The 20,960-nt window shown below is 35.5% G+C and overlaps 1 protein-coding gene across 1 annotated transcript in view; it reads right to left on the bottom strand.

Moving 5' to 3' along the window:
- Positions 1-20,960, bottom strand: part of LOC107612788 (structural maintenance of chromosomes protein 5) — a 24,988-nt gene that overhangs the window by 543 nt on the left and 3,485 nt on the right. The window contains exons 6-30 of the mRNA XM_016314531.2: positions 20,146-20,295; positions 19,956-20,060; positions 19,567-19,712; positions 18,414-18,525; positions 18,058-18,216; positions 14,194-14,318; positions 13,961-14,105; positions 13,810-13,875; positions 12,210-12,338; positions 12,039-12,137; positions 11,760-11,925; positions 11,512-11,657; positions 11,304-11,367; positions 8,305-8,429; positions 8,025-8,102; positions 6,205-6,277; positions 5,963-6,066; positions 4,337-4,453; positions 4,187-4,264; positions 1,810-1,909; positions 1,675-1,729; positions 877-925; positions 688-775; positions 524-596; positions 4-107 (exon numbers count right to left, since the gene is read on the bottom strand). Coding sequence (XP_016170017.1) covers positions 4-107; positions 524-596; positions 688-775; positions 877-925; positions 1,675-1,729; positions 1,810-1,909; positions 4,187-4,264; positions 4,337-4,453; positions 5,963-6,066; positions 6,205-6,277; positions 8,025-8,102; positions 8,305-8,429; positions 11,304-11,367; positions 11,512-11,657; positions 11,760-11,925; positions 12,039-12,137; positions 12,210-12,338; positions 13,810-13,875; positions 13,961-14,105; positions 14,194-14,318; positions 18,058-18,216; positions 18,414-18,525; positions 19,567-19,712; positions 19,956-20,060; positions 20,146-20,295 — 2,656 coding nt within the window. The remainder of the gene's footprint in view (positions 1-3; positions 108-523; positions 597-687; positions 776-876; positions 926-1,674; positions 1,730-1,809; positions 1,910-4,186; positions 4,265-4,336; positions 4,454-5,962; positions 6,067-6,204; positions 6,278-8,024; positions 8,103-8,304; positions 8,430-11,303; positions 11,368-11,511; positions 11,658-11,759; positions 11,926-12,038; positions 12,138-12,209; positions 12,339-13,809; positions 13,876-13,960; positions 14,106-14,193; positions 14,319-18,057; positions 18,217-18,413; positions 18,526-19,566; positions 19,713-19,955; positions 20,061-20,145; positions 20,296-20,960) is intronic.

The following is a 20,960-nucleotide window of genomic DNA, read 5'->3' as shown; positions in this document are numbered from 1 at the left end:
TACGCTTTGAGGGTTGGGGAATCCAAGGGCCATTAAACACGTTCAATATAGTGCATGCTTCACTATATTGCAGGTCTGGTAGCAATTTGGGGGTAAGCAAGAAACACCTACATAACATTTAATGAAAGAAATTATTTAAAATTCTGCAAAGATAAACCATAATTTCCCAATATCAGAGTTATGAACTAAGGGTATACTTGCAAAATTTGGTCCTTTTTCCTATATGTTATAGGTAATGAAGTATGAACCAATCATTTTGTGCATACTGGTCAAACCCTCTGCTACTAGTCAATTCCAGGTGACTTGCAATATTGCTAATGTTAGTATTATTTTGGAAAATACCACACTTGTTGAAGTACAGCATCAGCATCTAAACTACTATGATCATATCTGATACAGCTAGATATTATTAATCTCAAGGAATCTTTAAAAGACAAACTGATCCGACATATTTATATATCGTAAAAGCTAAGTGAGTGAAAGGAACTTAGATCAAGTATAGTATAGATCAGTTAGTACTCACTGTGGTGTATTCGGCTTGCTTGCAGCTCTGACCAGTTGCTGAAACATCTTTCTTTCGTTTATTGGGTCCATGCCTGATAAAAATAAATAAAGTAAAACTGTCAATGAAGGTCTCTAGAGCATTGTAAAAGATCAATCCATAAAGAATTAACTTCAGTCACTAACCCTGGTTGATTTCATCAACAACTCTAAATGGGACATTTGTAAGATCTTGAAGGGAAAGAAGATATACGATAGTTGAAACTGACCGCTCCTATTAATAAAAAAAAGTCGGTTTAAGGAAGAATTCAGAATTCATATAGTAGCACCATGAAAAAAGAAAACTTAATAAAGAAAAAAAACCCTTCACAATACCCCTCCAGATTGATGATGAGCACTAAGAACTTCAAGTTTTCCATTTTGTCTGTCAATAATGGAGATAAGACATGCTGAGAGGGGGGAAAAACAGAAAAATAGCTAGGATGCAATGGAGTTTGACAACATAAACAAATTAAGTTGCATGAGTGGTACATATGCCTACAACAGATGAACTACATATTATATTTTGAGAAATGAGAGAGTCGAGAGGAGTCAGTTCTGAATCTGACATATTGAACAAAATGAACCAAGTGTACAAACGTATTTATACAGCACCTTAAATATCTGCAGCAAGCTAGTCTAGGGGGTAGTTTATGAAACCGAAATCATTAGTTACAACTTACTACACCAGGCACCAGCTGTGGCAGTTCACCTAGCTAGCACACGTCTCAACTAACTTACGCTAGCTTAGCTTACTCTATGAAAGAGAGGAGTGAACAACTTCATGAATTTCATTTGCTTCAACTAAATAGCATAAGCTGGTTTGTATGCAACTATGCATATGCATATACTAAACAAAATTCATCATAAAAAATAAACATAAATACAGGGGATACTGGAAACTATATGATTCCCCTAAATTCTAACATCCTGTATGTGCCCCAATTACAAATTTTACCATGGTGTAAAATAAATGGTCAAATTAAATTGATAATAATACCCTAGTTATTGTTTTCAGCTACATCTGTGAAAAAAATATAGACCATACAATCAGGTTTTCAAGTGAAAGCAGATACAGAAAAGAGAATAAAGAGTAAAGGTAGAAATTGGTTTAGATGTTCAAACTGTAGTCACCTGAATTTGACTTTAATACAAATTCCATATTGGGCATACTCCTTATCATGCTCATCTAAGAAGTTCAAACATGACATTAGAATAAAAAGGCAATGAAACCCAACAATATTAAATTTTAATTACCAACTTACATACCTAGTGAAACTTCACCAGCAACAGCCATCTCTTGAAAATTACGGCTAAAAGTTTCATTGATCAGTGCCACAAGGTTTCGAAGTGCTGGAAGCCATTTATCCTGCAGAAAAAACTAACATATTGGTGCTTTGCCCATGACAAAATTTTCGAGAGAATCAAAAGCATGAACAAAAGTGGCAAGTTTTCATTCCAGTAAACATGGAAAAGGGTATAGAATCAAACAACATCCAGAGTCCATCCATTAAAACTACTCACTAATATATTCATGAAAAGGGGACATGCCATAGTTCGGTGTAAGAAGGTTGCAATCCAAAGTTACATTAGATTACATTCTCTAATTCTCCCAAAAAGCTTAATTCAACTCCACATTTAATCACTTCATACAATCAATCAATGGGAGTAGTTGTGGGCTAACAAGCATAAAGTTTCTGTTGTCAATGATCATTATTTAAGCCCAGAATTCATTCAAGAGGAAGAGGATAAAAATGTTCCAGAGTAGGAAAAGGATGTAGCTAGGGTTGAGGGGTATATGAGTAAATCTTAAGAAGGTAACACTGTGGATGAAGAAATAATACAGGAAAATCAAATAAGAGGTAAGTTCAAACCTTATGAAGGGGATGGAAATTTAGATTTAATGAGGTCACTCAGGTGGCATGGGTTATGGTGATGGGGACTGTATGTGACAATGGACTGACAAGAGTGGAGGTTGACTGAGGAGGTGATGGTGGTTGGAAGAGGAGTAAGGTGGTAGACGTGCCGGGGTAAGGTGGTTAATGCTATATAACCAAGTATTTTTAGTAACCAAGTCAACTTAATAGTTCATTGGCACAACAAAAATCACCCACATAAATGTATGTGTGAATTGACGCTCTAAGATAAGAGTTGAGGTATATTGGGATATTCATTAAAGGATAATATGACTTGGTTGTGGACTTGTTTATAAAGTTGTTTGTTCATAGCACTTTAGTTGAAGAAAAACACTAATTCTTTATGTATGTTATAACCAATTTATTTAAGAAATAGAAATTAACACCACTTAAATCTAATTAAAAAGATCATTCTCAACTGATAATTATACAATTGGTTATGATAATATGATTATTGTCATAATATTTCTTTATCAAAGGCAATTGCACAAACATAATCCAAATAATTCTTTTGAAAAGCTTTTTTAATAAACAAAAGAGATTGCAACAAAAATTTAACAGCAAGTGAAAATATATTTTCTTCTTTTGATAAGAGTTATAATTGCTCTTTTATTGGAGAAGGAAACTAATAATTAAAAGAAATCATACAAAGCTCTACTCAATTCCATAAAGACAATTCAAATAGTTCTTTTGGAAAAGCTTTTTTGTTGAATACAAAAAGAGATTGGAAAAAATTAATGAGAAATGAAGGAATAATTTTATTCTTTGATAAGAATAACAATTATTCTTTCACTTAATTTGAGAAGAATAGGTAAGATACTACATGAAAATATACAATCTATAATCAATTGCATTGCATAAACTTTTAAAAAGTTGTTTAGATTGAAATGCAACAGAAGATTGCAAAAATTTTGACAGACGAAAGTATAATGTTGTTCTTTGATAAGAATGATCATGATTCTTTTATTTGAGAAGGAAAATTAAGAAGTTATATGTAAACATAAAAGCTATCGTACAACTCAATTACGCACATTAGCTAGAAGAGAACATGAATGTATAAACCTTTGCTAAACTGTATTATCTTTCACAAATGTTCAAAGTTGTAACTTATAAAATGTGAATACTTTATTTACAAGTTATAATTATTAACACATTCATGCTTATTACATTCCAAAGTTTCAATTCTTTAGATAAAAATTTAGTATATTTTAATTTTATAAATTTCATAAGAATTTCAGCTACATATGAAAGCTTTCTTTAAACATTTACATTTAGATGCAATTATTTTTAAATAAAACTCATTAAACTACTAAACCAATTAGTATATTATGTAATTTTAATTGAAATAATTATACATCAACACAATCTACAAATACCTTAATAAAATAGACTTTTCATTCATTTTAAAGTATCATTTTTATGGAAAAAAATGCACATTTTAATCTCGTGCATTGCATGAGTTTAGGCCTGGTATACCATGAAGGCACAGAAATATAATTCCAATGATTAGTACCCATAACGTTTTCATAAAACTAGTAAATACACTAGAAGAAAGCTTAGCCCTGTAATTATATTCAGGAATACGTCGAGACAATAAAACAAATGCCCATTAAGTCACAAATATCAATATTGGATTATATTTTTAAGAAGGTCAATTTAGTAGTTGCAATTATAGTGCATTCCCAAGTCCCAACATAACAATCAAGCGCCGAAAGAAAGATATAACTTACCTCAATTTCCTTTATTTCAGTAGAAGACCTTCCATATTCTTCCTCCTCTGCAGCAATTTTCTCTGCAAGTTCTTCTATCTGAAAATAATCTGTGACTTCACTTGGCACATCAACATACTGCAAAGCTAAGTGCAAGAACAGAACAAGTACCTTTTGTCGCCGATACTCATACTCCTCCAATGCATTATTATTAAGTGTAAATATTGCCCGGGCCTCAGAGATTGTTTCTTGAATAGCATTACTTAAATCCTCAATTGTAGTGGGCATCTGCATAAAAAGACCCAAATTCTCTCAGGGTGCCCAATAGGTAGGTAAACAAGAAATTACATAGAAACTACTTCAGTTAGAATAAATAAAAAAATAATATCATGATGGTGAATGTGTACTGCAACTAGCATGCATTTCGTTGTCAGATACAATAAGCTTATGGTTGTGGTATCTAGAGAATATGTCCTCCTGACTTTTATATTCTATATCATAACAATACTACTATCTAGATAAGAAGAGCATCCAAAATGAGTGCTAATGTCTAAAAACTGAACAACAGGCTTATAGAACAGTAACATTACCAGGACACTACATTGTTATTAAAGCACATGGTTGAGCCCAAAGAACCAAAAGAAGAATTTAAGAGCCTGTTGCAGATCATCAAAGACAAAGCTTTAAGATTCAAGATGACCAGGCATGTTTAATGGTGTTGCCACCGGATAGAAAACATGCCAATATGGTCATCGCAAAATGCAAACAGCAGCTTAATGAAAGACAAAAAGCTCAGTCCCCCATTTCTAGGGTTCACCAGGGAGTGTACAAGATTTGTCCAGTGGCACACCGACTTGCCTCAGACATTGTCAAGTACTCTCATTCAATACATATATCAATTGCAATTACTGTAAAAATTTGATCAACTCCCTAAGCCACCTCCAAGTGGTGGATCAAACACACTTTCAGACTCTGTTTCTCCAATTTAAGGTGCAATCTGAGAGTGACTAACATCTATTCAGAACTTGAAGGGACAAGTTTAAATTTAGTATCATTACATAAAGTTTAGAAATCCAATGTTTGATAGAATATCTGAGAATAAATTAGGATATTATACGATCAGTTACAATACAGCCGTTAAACCAGAATGTACAGATTCCCTATTTAGGCTATGTAGGTTAAACCCACAGAATTTTTATGTCTTTCCCTCCTCTCACATTCAACCATGTTAGTTATTAGAATTAAGTGAATCTAATTCAAATCCAAAAGCTAGCTCATGAGATGAGGAACGCTCAAGATCTTACAAAGGCTATCTAAGCCTTATTTCTAGGAAATCTGGAACTCTAAAAAACACCCCTCACCTAAAATTGGAAACTTGTTGCATGAAGTTTGCATGATCGGACATTTGTGGGAGACCTAGTAACAACCACAAGATAGACTTTGATGCCATAGTAGACTTGAGTGAGCCGAAATTAACACCCAAAAGCTCAGTCAAGAGAAGAGTGGCATGGGACATTAATATTTATTTGCTGCTTCCTTATTTAAGCTTCAATGATTTATTATCTTGTTTGTAGATCAGACTTCTAATAAGGAGATCACTTCCTTGTTTAGGATATTATTACCAGAATAAATGAGATTCAGTTGTCATGCTTTCTGATATATATTCCTTTGATTTGGCAATTTAAGACCGAAATAAGAGTTCAATAACTACAAGTAGCAATGGTTCAAATGCAAAACATCAATTATATTGTCATATTTGAAAAAGTGCACATTGCATTCCTCATCTGTGACACAAACCTCACGAAATTCGTTCTGTAGCTCAGGTGTCAATGGTGCAATTGATTCAGCTTGATTCAAAGAATCCGTCAGCTGCCGTTCACAAGCCTCAGTCTCTTTCTTAACTGAATAAAATACAAAATGCCATCAGCTTTGCTGCACAAGCACAAGTGAGAGTATGAGTGTGTGTGTGTATGTGTGTGCCCGCGCGCACGCGCGCATATGATTACTAGATAAGAAGAAAAACCATAGTAGCTTCTCACGGTTCTGAAATTGTATAGTTGCTTCAATGGCAGACCTCTCATGCTGCTTTAAATCTGCCTCCAATTTTCGAATCTATAAATTCAAAATGTTAGTATGTTGCTGTGTGTGTGTGTGTGTGTGTGAGAGAGAGAGAGAGAGAGAGAGAGAGAGAGAGAGAGAGAGAGAGAGAGAGAGAGAGAGAGAGAGAGAGAGAGAGAGAGAGAGAGAGAGAGAGAGAGAGAGAGAGAGAGAGAGAGAGAGAGAGAGAGAGAGAGAGAGAGAGAGAGAGAGAGAGAGAGAGAGAGAGAGAGAGAGAGAGAGAGAGAGAGAGAGAGAGAGAGAGAGAGAGAGAGAGAGAGAGAGAGAGAGAGAGAGAGAGAGAGAGAGAGAGAGAGAGAGAGAGAGAGAGAGAGAGAGAGAGAGAGAGAGAGAGAGAGAGAGAGAGAGAGAGAGAGAGAGAGAGAGAGAGAGAGAGAGAGAGAGAGAGAGAGAGAGAGAGAGAGAGAGAGAGAGAGAGAGAGAGAGAGAGAGAGAGAGAGAGAGAGAGAGAGAGAGAGAGAGAGAGAGAGAGAGAGAGAGAGAGAGAGAGAGAGAGAGAGAGAGAGAGAGAGAGAGAGAGAGAGAGAGAGAGAGAGAGAGAGAGAGAGAGAGAGAGAGAGAGAGAGAGAGAAGGGGGGAGGGGGAGAGATAATAAATGTAATGTTGCTTTTGTTGTAGAACAAGAAAAAGACCGTAAGCCTAAACCTAAGAAAATCCACCACAGCAAGGATTACACTCCAACCAAATACTCAAAATGGTGGCATTCATAACAATTACCACATATTTAGCCAAATTAGTCCCCAGTAAAGGAATTTCAATCAAGAAGAATGCTAACAGTGGTTGAAAGAAAGAAAGTACAAGAGCTCTTCCAAACACAAAATATGAAATCTAGGGCACATCTCACACTCCTAATGCTAGACATCTGTATAGTTTGCAGGATATGACATTTGCAAATGGCCTGGTAACAATCATAGGATAGACCCTAATACCATATTAGAATTAAGTTGGCCTAATTCAACACCAAAAGCCCATGAAGAGAGTGATTGGAATGTAGCATTCTTATTTGAGTTTCAATGATTTGTTACCTTGTTTATAGGTCAGATTTCTAATGCGGTTGGGGATGATGTTTTACTAAAATTTCTCCTACATATGTTACATATGTATAGTCTGCAAGTCCAAACTAAGCCATCATTGAATAGTAACAGTCAATAACAGCCTAATAACTCTGTACATGTCGTGTTTATTACAAAATCTTTATGTTTGATTGAAAGCTTGAATAAACGATGGCTGTTGTAAGGTAGCCCCAACAACCAATGTAAAGCTTGGTCAAAGCTTGATAGTCATACGGACTTCTTGATTCAATGGACTAGCATCAAAGGCTTAGTTATTGCTTTAGATATAATAATTAATCATTAAAATTTAATAATAATTAGCTTTTAAAAAATAGAAAAGAAAAACAACATTAACCAATACCCGCTACTTTAAAAAAATGGAAATCTCAGTTCACAGAAGTGGCAACAGGCAAATATGAGACAATGGCAATATGTTTACACCAGAAGTAATAAACTTCAGGCAACAGGCTTTAACTTAATGGTGTTTCACTATTTTAACTTTCTTGTCAATCGAGACACCATAGGAATTGAAAGTGAAAAAATAATAAATTCCAAATGGATTGTGAGTGATTGATTATGTAAAATTTCTATCTTCTCAATAAAAAACATGAAAATCTACTTAATCCATGGCAACAGCCCATTAAATGTTTTCTAGTGCAACATCAGCACTAAATTTATCAACAGATTACCTCAGCATCAAATTGAATCGAAGACATCCGTTGTTCAATAAAGCTTCTTCTGTAAGCAACACACTCAACGAGAAGTTGCTGCCAAAAAATTGGGGAGCATCAACAGCAAAATAACTTGATATCCAAAATTTTAAGTCTATCCTCAGTGGGAGAAAGACATTAAAATAGAAAAACTTAGAATGTGTTGGAACCAACATCATAAATTAATCCCAACAACATAGAATAATAGAATTTTAACCTGCAAATAACATGAAATTAAAAGGAAAAAAATGAATATCACCTTTAATTTCATTGCATTACGGAATCTCAGAATGTGAAGTTTATTTGCCTGATCAACAAGCTTTGCCATCTCAGTATCTCTATCAATGGGTTCCTCCAATGATTTCAGTGCAGCTCTCTTTTTCCCTAAATCCCAAGAAAGGACATTCATTCATTCATTTAAGAATATGAAATAGTGAAACAGCCTTAAGCTTTCATTGGAACCTTGTCATTAGAGGTAGAAACCCTTGTACATAATGGAACACAAGCTGACATCAGTGTGATATCATGAGTCTAGAAGAAGACTATGACGAGGAAAGAAAAAGATACAAAAAGTTAAAGATATCCAAAACCCAGTGCCTTTCGAATCTAATTTTTTACTACACCAACCATCACACACACCTAATATAATAGTCACTCACTACTAATCTGTGTGATATCATGTAATTCGGATATAAGATCAAGCATTAATTTAATTCATTTTCATATTTATGTATTTAAGTCATAGTAGTTATATAAATCTCCCCGTTGTGTAGTTAAGACGCATGGAATTCATGCACTCTTTCTTTCCTTCTTCCATACCAACACGCTAGTCTGTCGATCCAGGAGGACCCACTTCCATCCCATCAAAATTCTTTTCAGAAAACCATGTGTCTTTCCGATTGGTGGAACCTCTCCTCCTGTGCCTCTGTCACTCTGGTAGTCATCATCCATCTTTTTTCCTGTCTATGTCTATACTGTTCCAGGGTCGCTGCTTTATTTGACACCAGCCGCAATTCTCAATCAACACCATCATCAGTCACCATCTTCAATCACTAACCACAATGCCGGTTACCTCTCATTGAACATAGTCCAACCACAACTGTTTTGTTGTCATCTGGCTTCACAAGCACGTTCATGCACCATTTCTTTTTTTGGCAGTTCTCCACACACTGCCCCATCAAGTAGCACAACTGATGATGTCTCTGACTGCAGCTTCCACCATTTTTATTCCCTCCCTGCTGCCTCTTACCAAAACTGTCCTTTTTTGGTTCATCCAATATTTCATTAAGAAAAAGCAGAATAATACAAGATAGGGGATAAGATAAGAGTTCCTGTTTCCAAGAGAAAAAGACTCCTTTTGTTTCAAGCCTCCTTGGTTTTCCTGTCGTCTCCTTCTGGCACAAGTGGAAACTATATTGGGTTATGTTTTCGTCTCCCATTGTAAATCACACCAATGACAATGTTTTTCACTCAGACCATTTTCATGGCTTCTTTTGATATCCAAGTTTTCCTTGCTATTCAGCACACCCAACTGTTGTTCTTGCGAACTCTTTTTGCATGCTTAGGAAATTTCCGCTACATTCAATGCTTCTTTTCAAACATAATCATTACTGGTAGCAGTTTACAGCCTTAATTTCTGTTTTCAAATTCCGCTGGTAGATGCCTGTCTCTTCTTCCTAATCATGTTATACTCCGAGAAACCATGCAAGACGATGGTCATTCCAGCCACCCAGTTATTAAGATTTATCCAGCATTTTGGAGTTGCCTTGGTAGACTTCAGTGGACGTAACTTTAGACTTTTAAGGGTTAAATTTAACAAGCTAAAAGGTTGGTAAGCTTTAGCTTGCGGGGGAGCGTTCACAAAGTTAACTACAAATCTCAATGTTAAGCTTCTAGCAGATCAAGGGAAACCAATATTTGACCATGAAGATATAGAAGACTGGTTTGGAAACTAAATTATCTCACTCTCACTCATCCTAACATCTTTTTGAACTCACTATGCATTATGCAAAGATCATCAGGATACTGTGATCCACATTCTAAAGGGTCTTCTCAATGAGGATAACAATCTCATAGCTATTGTTGGATTTTGTGATGCTGGACAAGTTGTCTGATTGATAGACATTCCAGTTCTAGCTATTGTGTCCTCAATGGTGGCACACTTATTTCTTTGTAAAGTCATGCAGGATGTGGTTGCACAGTCTAGTGGAGAAGAATAATACTTTGCTATATCGATCAACTCAGGTAAGCTTATATGGCTTAAACAGTTTACCCAAGGAACTGCAATTTGAGACAATTAAATGAACGACCTTTTTATCTGGCAACCAGGTGACTTTACACATCACTTCTAGCCTAGTTTTTCATGAGAAGACCAAAAATATTGAGGTTAACTGTATCATTTCGCTAGACAAAAGGGAGACATCACCACAAGTTTCATCAATTCAAAGGATCATTTGGCTTATGTCTTAAGCAAAGAAATAAAAGGTCCTAGAATAAGTTATCCATGTAAAAAGCTTGGTGCATATGATCTATATGCTAAAGCTTGAGGGAAAGAAAAATATGTATGAATATAAGGTTATCTTTCGATAGTGGGTGTGTTCACCCAACACATGGACATGGTCCACCATTTGGTTTACCAACACACAGGTAGACACTAATTCACAAAATTTGGGTACCATCTCAAAGCTAGGATGATGAGACAGACCGTGAGATAGTTTTTCGACTATTGTCCCTAACTAGTTTTCAAAATACCAAGTTTATCCCTTTACTCTAAGCCCTATTCTTCCCCCCTTTCTCTTCCTCCTCTGCCTCACCCTTCCAATACCTCCTCCCATTTATGCCTCATCTTCCTTACTCCGACTCACCCTCCTAGCTCTGCCTCTGCCTCCTTCAACCCCTCCCATCCTCCCTCTACTCACCACCCTCCACCTCCTGCATCCCTCTGCATTAGCCACCAATCTCTCTTCCTCAACCAATCGCTCTACTAATGTTGGATCTGCTTGTCTCTGTCCTCTATCAGCGCTCTCTTCCTCTTCCTCTCTCTCACAGCGTACATAAACTACATGGAGCCTTGTAGAATTAGAATAGGGGCAGTTACAATCTCTTAGGATCCATTACAATACAGTAGTTAATTGTGTACATGTTGTAATTATGTATAGATTCACTTTTTAGGCTATATAAAAGAGAGACAACAAGAAAAAGTCTTCCAACAAAGCAAGCAACCTGATAAAAAGAAATTAGCAGACAACTTCTACTTACCAATACGGTTGTGAATACCTTCACGTTTTTGTTTCTCTAGTTGAAATAATTTATTAATCTCCTCCTAAAAATTTTATAATGAAAAAATAATTATTTTCAAAAATACATAAAAATTTCAATCAGTCAAACTGTGTCCAAAGAACAAACAGTTCCAGCTTAGAGAGAAACCAATACATTGCAATTGAATTATAAATTGTCCATGGCCTACCATCTTTCTACGAAGATCAGCATATTCATTAATTAAGGCCTTTAGCTTATCTCGAGATCTTTTAGCATCTTCTTCCAAGGTAGCAATACTTCCTTCAAGATCCTTTTCCCGGGATTCCAGCTTCTCAATTTCTCCCGCATTTGAACCTAGTAGTACAACGGAAGGGAAAGGAGAGGACAATAAAAGACCAGTATTAAAATTAACCAACATCATTCACCTGTTGTTTAACAAGTTTCAAAGTGGCATACTATTCACTATAAACTTTGGATCTCCCACTTGTTCAACCATGGCTGAGATATGACCCCCATATCTAGACTTAGACCACCGGTAGTGATTTTCCGGTGTCCACAAATTTATAATTCCCAATTTTGGAACCTCGTCAGCCCTCTTATCAGTATCTTTGGATCCAATATACTGAAATAGAATAATTGTAGACAAAGTGCAAATTATACAACATTAGCTTAAAGCATTTTAAGAAGTCTATAAATTTGAAGTACTAATTTATGAAGGAAGCACAGGAGGCATACAGAATGATCCAAATTAAACTGGCGAATCAAAACCTCCTTGACAGCACTAGGAGCATCAAAAACTTGGTCCAGCCGGGAGTGAATGCCAAGGGCATGCATCTAGTTAAAATAATCGTAAAACTTCAGGTAGCTAGAATGGGGAGTGCAACAAAAATTAACCACCAAACTTACATCTTCAGTAATTCTGAAAGTCTCTCTTTGTTGGTCAACTTCACCGGTATAATTTAAAACTGGAACATCAAAGAACTTTAGGTGCTGCACCAAGAGGTCCCGATCACGAGGATCTTGTGTTATGAAAGACTGGATTTGAACACAGAGAAACAGGCATTATAAGCGCCTCCATGATTCATCTACCATGCCCCAAAAGAAAGGTGAGCAAAAATGAAGCACTTATAGCAATCAAAATTTAGCAGAAATCTTATCTTTAGAACTTGGTAGATATAAGGGGCAAAAAATGTGAAATTACACAGAAAGATCTGCACAAATAACAGAGAAGCTAAAGAAAATTTTAGCAATAATGCTATGTAAACAACTCATTTTGACAATTATACAAGACAACTACACAATAGGACAAAAGGTGTATGTATAAATACACATTACATATGCCCCTCTGCTTTTTTGTAGTTTCTTGTATAGTTCTTGCTCCAATTGTTTATATAGCATTATTGAAATTTCAATAACCCACTTTCAGCTGCACATCACTGGTCAATAGCTGTACTTTCAAACTTCCCCTCAAGCATGATTGCTACCTTTTCATGATAAATAACACCAAAAGCACCCATCATTTCATCCACTTGGCTTGAATCTAAAGGTTTATATCACTCTCAATTCACATAATGGGTCCGTCTATTCCTAAACATAAATTTGGTAACATGATTAAGTGTGTTTGTATCTGAATTAAAAGGAGCTTTACCATAATGGTCTTTGCTGATGCTACCCTTACGGGAATAATGTTCAGATGTTGATGATATAGGTTGCAACTAAGGCACTGATTTCATTAATCTAGGATTTACATTCTTCATCTGGTTGAGTACTTCGTGCTTGTAGATGCCTTGGTTACTTATCTTGAGTGTTACAATGCAAATTTATAAGGCCCTAAGGTTAGCAAGTATGCAATCAATCCATTGAAGGTGTATTGCTTAATTTTGCCAAGATCCACTCAAGCTTCTCTATACATGCATGGGTATAGTTACTAGTTAGAAGTAAATAGTTCTTCTCTGTCAACTGACCATAATTGTTTTAAACATAACTAATTAAAATTTTAAAATGCATAGTTGAAGTAGGACAAAATGAAAAGTATTGGCATTGGCATGCATACAGAGGTAATCACATAGGGAAGGCATTCAGTAACCAATTGGATGATGTACAAGTGTGTGTGGTTCTTAGCAATGAGGGACATGTTAAAAGTCATGATTTTACTACAACAGAAAATAAGAAGCTATTATGCTCCCAAATAAACCATAAAAAGAGAAAATACAAGACAAAACAAAAAGGAACAAATCATTCTGCGAGAAGCATCTCTGAAATAAACAAGGCATCCCAAAACACACTATTAACATTTTCCCCACAAACAGGGAAAACATAAATTAAACTCCATCTAGCAATTTCATAATAGCTTACACTTAAGAAACTCAATTTAACAAGTCATCAGAAAATAAATAAGCCTCCTTGACCAAATAACTAAATTTCTATTAATATAAATAATTAAATATAACGCGCATTCTTTATAAAAAGAGAATGCAATAGGTTTGCATATAACATCTATGGTTACCTTCCAAATATATTGCGCAGCTTGACCCTCTAGATAAGCAGCATGATCTTGATCTGAGACATTCACCTGTAGTTTCACCCATAATTAACAGACTAAATAAAAAGTCAAAAAGCTACAAGAGCTGAACAGCATAAATGTTGACCATAGGTACCTCTAATAATACTGGGCCATAAACCCCCTTATTGAAGATTTTACGATGTTCTTGGACCCATTTAAAGGCTTCAAAAATTTTGTCTGCCCCTGCTTTTTGCAATACATGCAAACATTTTGTAATTTTATTGTTCATTTCGCTCAACCTGCAAGATTGAGAGAGAAGGGATACATAAGATTTTCACTAATAACAAATGTGTATGTAGAGCATTTCATATACCTAATGACTTTTACCTTTTTTTACATTCATTCAAGGATGTCACTTTACAACTTATTTCCCTCTCTAGTTGTGATATGCGAGGATTCATCACTTGCTTAGCTTCATAATCAATATCAGAGGCTTTAGCTCTTAGTCTTTGCTGGAACAAAAAAAAAATCCACCATGATATAAGAGTCCAAGTACAGACATACAGAGACTTACAAAATAATGTCCAAAGAAATTGATTCATGTGATATGATTGCATATCAGTACAGAAATATAAACACAATTATAAGTGAAATAGTTTCTTTCATTTCTTTTTATAAAAGAAGAATACAACTAAGACAGGGAAAAGAATAATTCGAGAAAAGGGAGGACAAGATATCCTCTCAAGTCTCAACAAAAGATATAGACAAAAGATTGGCGAAGCATAGCTTTCCAATCTCCCAACATGTTTGAGACATAAAGTACTCTAAAGAGATCATGAGCTTTTAAGAGATCATTAGCGATAAAGTCCAGTGAAATAGTATTGCACACACGAAAAACAGTTTCAAACTGAAAACATTGAAAGCTTTAAGATCTGTTGGATTACAAAGTCACAGTATACATAAAGTTTGAATTTGAATATTTAGAGAGCATGTAAAAGCTGCACAATGTATTTACGTAGGCTTAAACTAGTGAAAATGCAGTAGTTTGAATGGTCACAGAGCATATAATTACTACAAAACATGATTATATCATAAGCTGGCAAAACAGCAGTTGCATGATAGCTGTATAGCTCCTGTCATTTCATACCGAAACAAACAGGTAGCTGGTATAGGCTGTTGGAGATAAACTAGCTTACACTGCGGACAATGATAACTGTATGGCTGCTCACATTTAATATCAAACTTACACCTAGCTGGTATAAGCTTTTGGAGTTAAACTAGCCACACACTACTTAAAAGCTAGTTTTGTATTCTAGGAACTAGGTTATGGCTAGCTATTGGAGCAATTTTTTTTTTTTTTTGGGATAAAAGAAGAATTTCATTTAGAAAAGTAGAAGGATAATACAAATTGAGGGATAATGGATCCCTTATGCAAAAACAAAAGCAAAAAACAGAATTTATCTATAAAGCATAACTTTCCAATCTCTCAACATGTTCGAGCAAGAAAGTCCCTATAAAGATCATGAGCTTTTCACCAACTAGATGCTACGCATCTAATTCTATCCCAAAAAACATGCTTGTCAAAAAATCTGTAACTAAAGGGGTGTGTATTACGCTCCAACCAAATAGTGGCGAAAATTGCACATGGCCACAGAAATTTTGACTCCTTTCTACTACCAAATCCAACAAACCTAGTCGATAGAAATTGTTCTTGAGATACAGAGCACACCCAATATTCATCAAATATGCTAAACAAATTGTTCCATAGGAAAATAGCTATTAGGCAATGCAAAAAAAGATACGAATAATGAGTATACAAAACAGCAACACAATTAAATGTCTCCTTGATGTAAAACTTTACTAGAATTCACCTTGATATTTGAGACAATATAAAGCTGTGTTAAGTACTCGAGTGAAAAAAACAAGAATTTTGCGTGGGGTGGGGGGAAGAAGTTGCTAAGTTAGTTAGAGAAGAGTGTTAAAATAGCTCATTTGCCTTTTATTTACAGTAGAAGAATGAAAGAAAAGAGAGTTGAAAATGAAAATAAAGTAGGATCAACTAATGTAACAAATAAGATAGCTGGAAAAGATAGTGGAGAGGGCATTTGTGAGCGATGAATTCTATTATAAGAGAGAGGATTGAGAGTGTACATAAGAGGAATGAAGGGAACAAATAGGAAAATAAAAGATTTAGGCTTGGCAGGACCTTAGGAGAGTGGTAGCCTCTCTAATGCTACCTTCTTCTCTACTTTTCAGTATTTGGGTATTCAATTCATACATGAAGTGTATCACCTTCATATCCTCCAGCTCCTCTGTTTCTCATCCAACTCTGTTCTTACTCATTCTTCTGCTCCCTTCTATAATTCTATTCTTATAACCTCTCATCTTACTCTATTGGCAGTTTTGGTCCAAATTTTCCTGGTCCATCTTACTGTGCCATCCATTGTGGAGTATGCCAAAAACTTGTTCAAGGATCATAAGGATATTTGGAGGAAGCATATTTGCTCAATTATGTCGGATGCATGGACTGAGCATAAGCAAAGGTGGATCATTAACTTGGTAAACTCTCCTATAGGCAAAGTTTATGAAGTCTATTGATGCTGCTAAATTTGTGAAGGTGGGTGAGAAGATATTTGAATTGCTTGATTCCCTTGTGGAGGATACTAGGGAAGAAAACGTTCAAGTGATAACAGACGATAGTTCCAATTATTTGCTTGCTGGTAAGATGTTGAAGGGAAAAAGAAAGCATCTCTATTAGACACCTTTTGCTGCCCATTCCTTAGATTTGATACTTGAAAGCATTGTCAGGATGCCTTTGATGAAGAAAATTGTGAAGAGGGTGATCTTTCTTGTTGGTTTCAACTATTCCCACTCAAGCACCTTGAGTTTGCTGAGACACTTCACAAACAAGAGGGGATTGATCAGACATGTGAATACTAGACTTGCAACCTCTTTTCTTTCATTGGAAAGACTTCACCAAGAGAGGGGGAACCTTAGAAGAATGTTTACATCCAACGCACGAACACAAAATAAGTTATCTAAGGAGGCTAAAGGGATGGAAGCAACAAAGATTGTTCTAATGATTTCCTTTTGGAAACATGTGCTCTATATGTATATGAAGCGACGGACAAAGCAAAAGAAGCAATCAAGAAGTCCTTCAACAGCAATGAGAGCAAATACAGTGAAGTGTTCAAGATTATTGATTAGAAGTGGGACAGGCAGCTCCATAAACTATTGCATGCATCCGGTCACTTGTTGAACCTGGAACTCTACTACGATAACCTCAACATTGAGTATTGCCTTGAGATCGCAAAAGGTAGATATAGTTGCATAAAGAGATTGGTGCGTGATTCAATAGAGCAAGGAGAGATAGTAAAGTAACTACCAATTTACAAGCAAGATTTAGATCTTTCTGGATCTAACTATGCCATAGAATCAAGGAAGACCTTTGCCCCTAGTGAGAACAACTAAACCACTTCATTATTTTCTTAGTTTATAATCTTAGTTTTTCTTTTGTTCTCTTTTAGCTACTTTTCTTACATTGCACTCGTGGAATTGTAGCTCAATGGTGGAGGTCCTATGGACAATGAAATCCAAACCTACAATAGCTAGCCATCAAGACCTTAAGCTAGACATGTAGTGCAACTGGTTGAAAATGTAATTGGAGTGTGTTTGAGCTACAATAAACACCCTCAGAATTTTAATTCATAGGCAATTAGGCAGGATATATATTATTTACACATTGATTATACTTGATGTCTTAGCTTCATACTAAGAGGAGGAATAAACTTGACAACAAAACAATGCATGACTTGGTTTATATTAAATATAACCAAGCTCTAAATAGAAGATATAATTTTAGGGATGAAATTGACCCTATTTCACTCAATGATATTAATGAATGTAGTGAGGGAATGTTGTAGACAAGGAGAAAGATGACAATGATGGACCAAAAAATGATTTGGTCTTTGAAGGTGATGGTGATGGTGGTCAGGATTGGAGAAGGTGCATAGGGCATCTGGATTAGGAGAGCCTAGAGCAAATACTAGGCAACAATCTAGGAAAAGAAAAAAACCTTCAAGTGGTGGTGATGAACAAGTGCAACAGGTTCCAAAGCTTACAAGACCAAGAGTAAGAAAAGAAAAGAAAAAAATGATTGATGAGGAAGAAGAACTGTAATTTGAAGATCTTAATGAAACGGAAGAAAATGATGAGAATAGATTGTTATTAATATCAAATGATATATTTTACCAGCTCTTCTTGTTGACGAGGTTCGGAAGGACCTAGATTCTCAAGTTCAAGTTCAGAAGCAGCAAGTTCCTCCCTAATTTTTTCAAGTTTTTTTTGCCAAGTTTCCTCCTGTCTTCTCAAATCTTCCATATCCTTGTAATTCCTTTGCATCTCCACATCCTATAAATCAATTTAAAGAAAAAAAAAACCTTGTAATTCACACAAAATTTTATGCTACATGGCACAGGATAAACCCACAAGTACAACATGGAAAATACTAACTTCTTCCAGTGGCCTTTGTTAAAAATAATTGGGTGCAGACTGTCAACAAAGTAGATGGAAGAAAAGAAAGTAAGATTACAAAAGTGAAAAATTACCAGTTGGCTCTCTTTATCTAGAAGTTCTGACCGCTTCTTGTAGTTCTCTTTTATACGGCTGTCAACCTTTTTCCATTTGGCATCTAGTGCAGTCTGTTCCTCCTTCTGTTTGCTGCAATGAATGATGGATCATAATCCATTATCAGATCTTAACAACAAATGGTAAGGCTATTTGGTCAGACATTCTACATGCAGCCCTTCCCGAACTAAGAGAATATTATTCTTTAAGATGGAGATGAAAGTGTGAAAGCCTATGAACAAGTGACTTGGGAGATTTCTCAACAACGAATCTTTCAAAATACATCAAGGAAAATGCTAAAATATTTAATGTAACCTTTTGATAGTGGTAAATATAGAAACCTTTGTTTCAGGTGCAGAATCTTTGGTTTTCTCATTTTTCTCAACAATAGATGTTATCAAACAATCTTAATAGAAAGGTAGAGTGTCATTCTTGACGCTTGAATGTCTGTTTTAAAAGAATGAACAGGAAGGCCCTTATGTATACTCATACTGGAGCGTAAACAGAATCCAATTGAACCAAATATCCCATTGTTTATTTTATAAAAGGAACCTGTCCTTACTATCAATGATCTTCCTTAACTCCCAAAATTTTCTACCCTGAAACAACCTACAAAGCATCAAAACATCAACAAAGGACAAGAAAAATTATATGATGTAGTCAGGTGCTATAAGAAATTGGGGTTGGGGGGGAAATTCCAAGGCTCCCTCTAAAATCAAATATTTTATATGGACAACTGTGCTTAACAAAATTAATGCCAATGACCTGTTGTAGGTTCAAAGACCACATAAGGCTATCTCCTGTGATGTATGTGTTATGTGTGGGGTGAATTCAGTGTCAAACTCACAGCAAATTTTGTATTCCCAGATGGCTGATTTTTATGGAACAACTTCATTTGCCTTCTTCCAGGCCCTCAAATACACTTTTAATGTATTTCATTTCAAATTTAACCAAATTCAATCAAGGTTATCAAGAATCCAGTTAGGAAACACAACACCAAGCCGACAGTTAGACTTCATAAAGGATGAGCCAATGAGCTTTCATGAAATACAGTGGAGGCCCACTGACCTCAACCCATCCCAAAATATGCAACCTTCTCATCCAGCAATTAAAAAATAATAAAGATTTTCGTACTTAATAGGATCCTTAAGATCATTTAGTAACTTTGCAGACTCCTCCATTGCCTTTGCCGCATTATTCTCATGTTGCTTAGCTTCCCAATATTGAGCCTTCTTCATGTCATATTCAAGCCAATGCAATTTCTTTTTCATGGTTTCAGCCTTCATGAAAAGAAAAAAGTACAACATATTAAGAAATTATTTAAAAATTGTATTTCAGGAGAATATGAGGATAATTGGCAAGGGAACAGAATCATACATGGTCTAAAATAAAGTTAGATTAGGAAAGGGAAAAAAAATTAAGGGTATTAGAAACAGAAGAAAGCATCAAAACCAGTGGCTCAATAACCCCTTAGCAAACCAGATTGTTAATAAAGAAGGTAATCAACCAAACATAGCACAAACCTTGGCAAGAATCTCATCTCTTAGACGGACACGCTCAACATCCTTCTCTAGTTCAGCATTTTGTTTCTTCAACAGATTCAAGGTACCTAAATGCCCCTCCTTAGACTGGAATAGAATTTGCTAAGTCATTTTGAAGATCACAAAAAACTTTTAGATGATTAGCACCATCCTAAGCAAAGGATTAACTTACCACTTCAATATTCTTCAATGCATAACTTTTATGAACTAGTGCACGATGTTGCTCGGGAAGTTGTGGATCACCTACAGCCTTTTCAGTTTCTTCCAGGAGCTGCACTGGAGTTAACTTTGCAAACTCACAGACCCTGTCTTGCGGTAAAAACTACAAATTGCATGAGTCCAAAACAAATTGTCAGGTAAGATAAAAAATTAAAAGGAGAAAAAAATTTACACAGAGAGAAAATATACATTTAAACTTCGAAACCAGATTAACAAAGCTATAAATCCCATATCCGAAAATTAATATACCAAAAGGAATAAAATTACACTATTAAGACAAGGTACCAAGAGAACAGAAAATAATTCAACAAATATATTGGCAGAAACAGAAATATAGGTTTAAAATGAGAGCATCAGCCTTAAGACACCTACACATTTTTCAACATCTCAAACACTCATTGTTTACCCTCAATAGTTGAGCTTGTATGGAAAGGAAGAGTCTGTGGTTGGGTTAGTGGTACATCACAGATCATTGCAAGTGATCTTACTCAAAATTAAATTACTGCTGAAGAACAACTATGAAGTTGGAGGAATATTGATTTGTTCATAGGAAGAAAGAAACAACATAAGGATAAACTTGCTTATCCAAACGTTTGTCATAAAAAACGCAAGAGCTAACTCCACCAAATACTAAAAATGGCATACACAGCAACATCGTCACAAATAAATGGCTTCCTTCCTGTGTTCAAAACTAAAAGTCTAACAGTGTAAACAACGATCCAAAGAGACACAACTAGCACTCACCAAATTTTTCTTACATCATTTTTC

This window comes from Arachis ipaensis, chromosome B08, assembly GCF_000816755.2.
Source record: "Arachis ipaensis cultivar K30076 chromosome B08, Araip1.1, whole genome shotgun sequence".
NCBI classification, from domain to species: domain Eukaryota; kingdom Viridiplantae; phylum Streptophyta; class Magnoliopsida; order Fabales; family Fabaceae; genus Arachis; species Arachis ipaensis.
The sequence above is the reverse complement of the archived record's forward strand: the minus strand, read 5'-3'. Positions and strand labels throughout refer to the sequence as shown.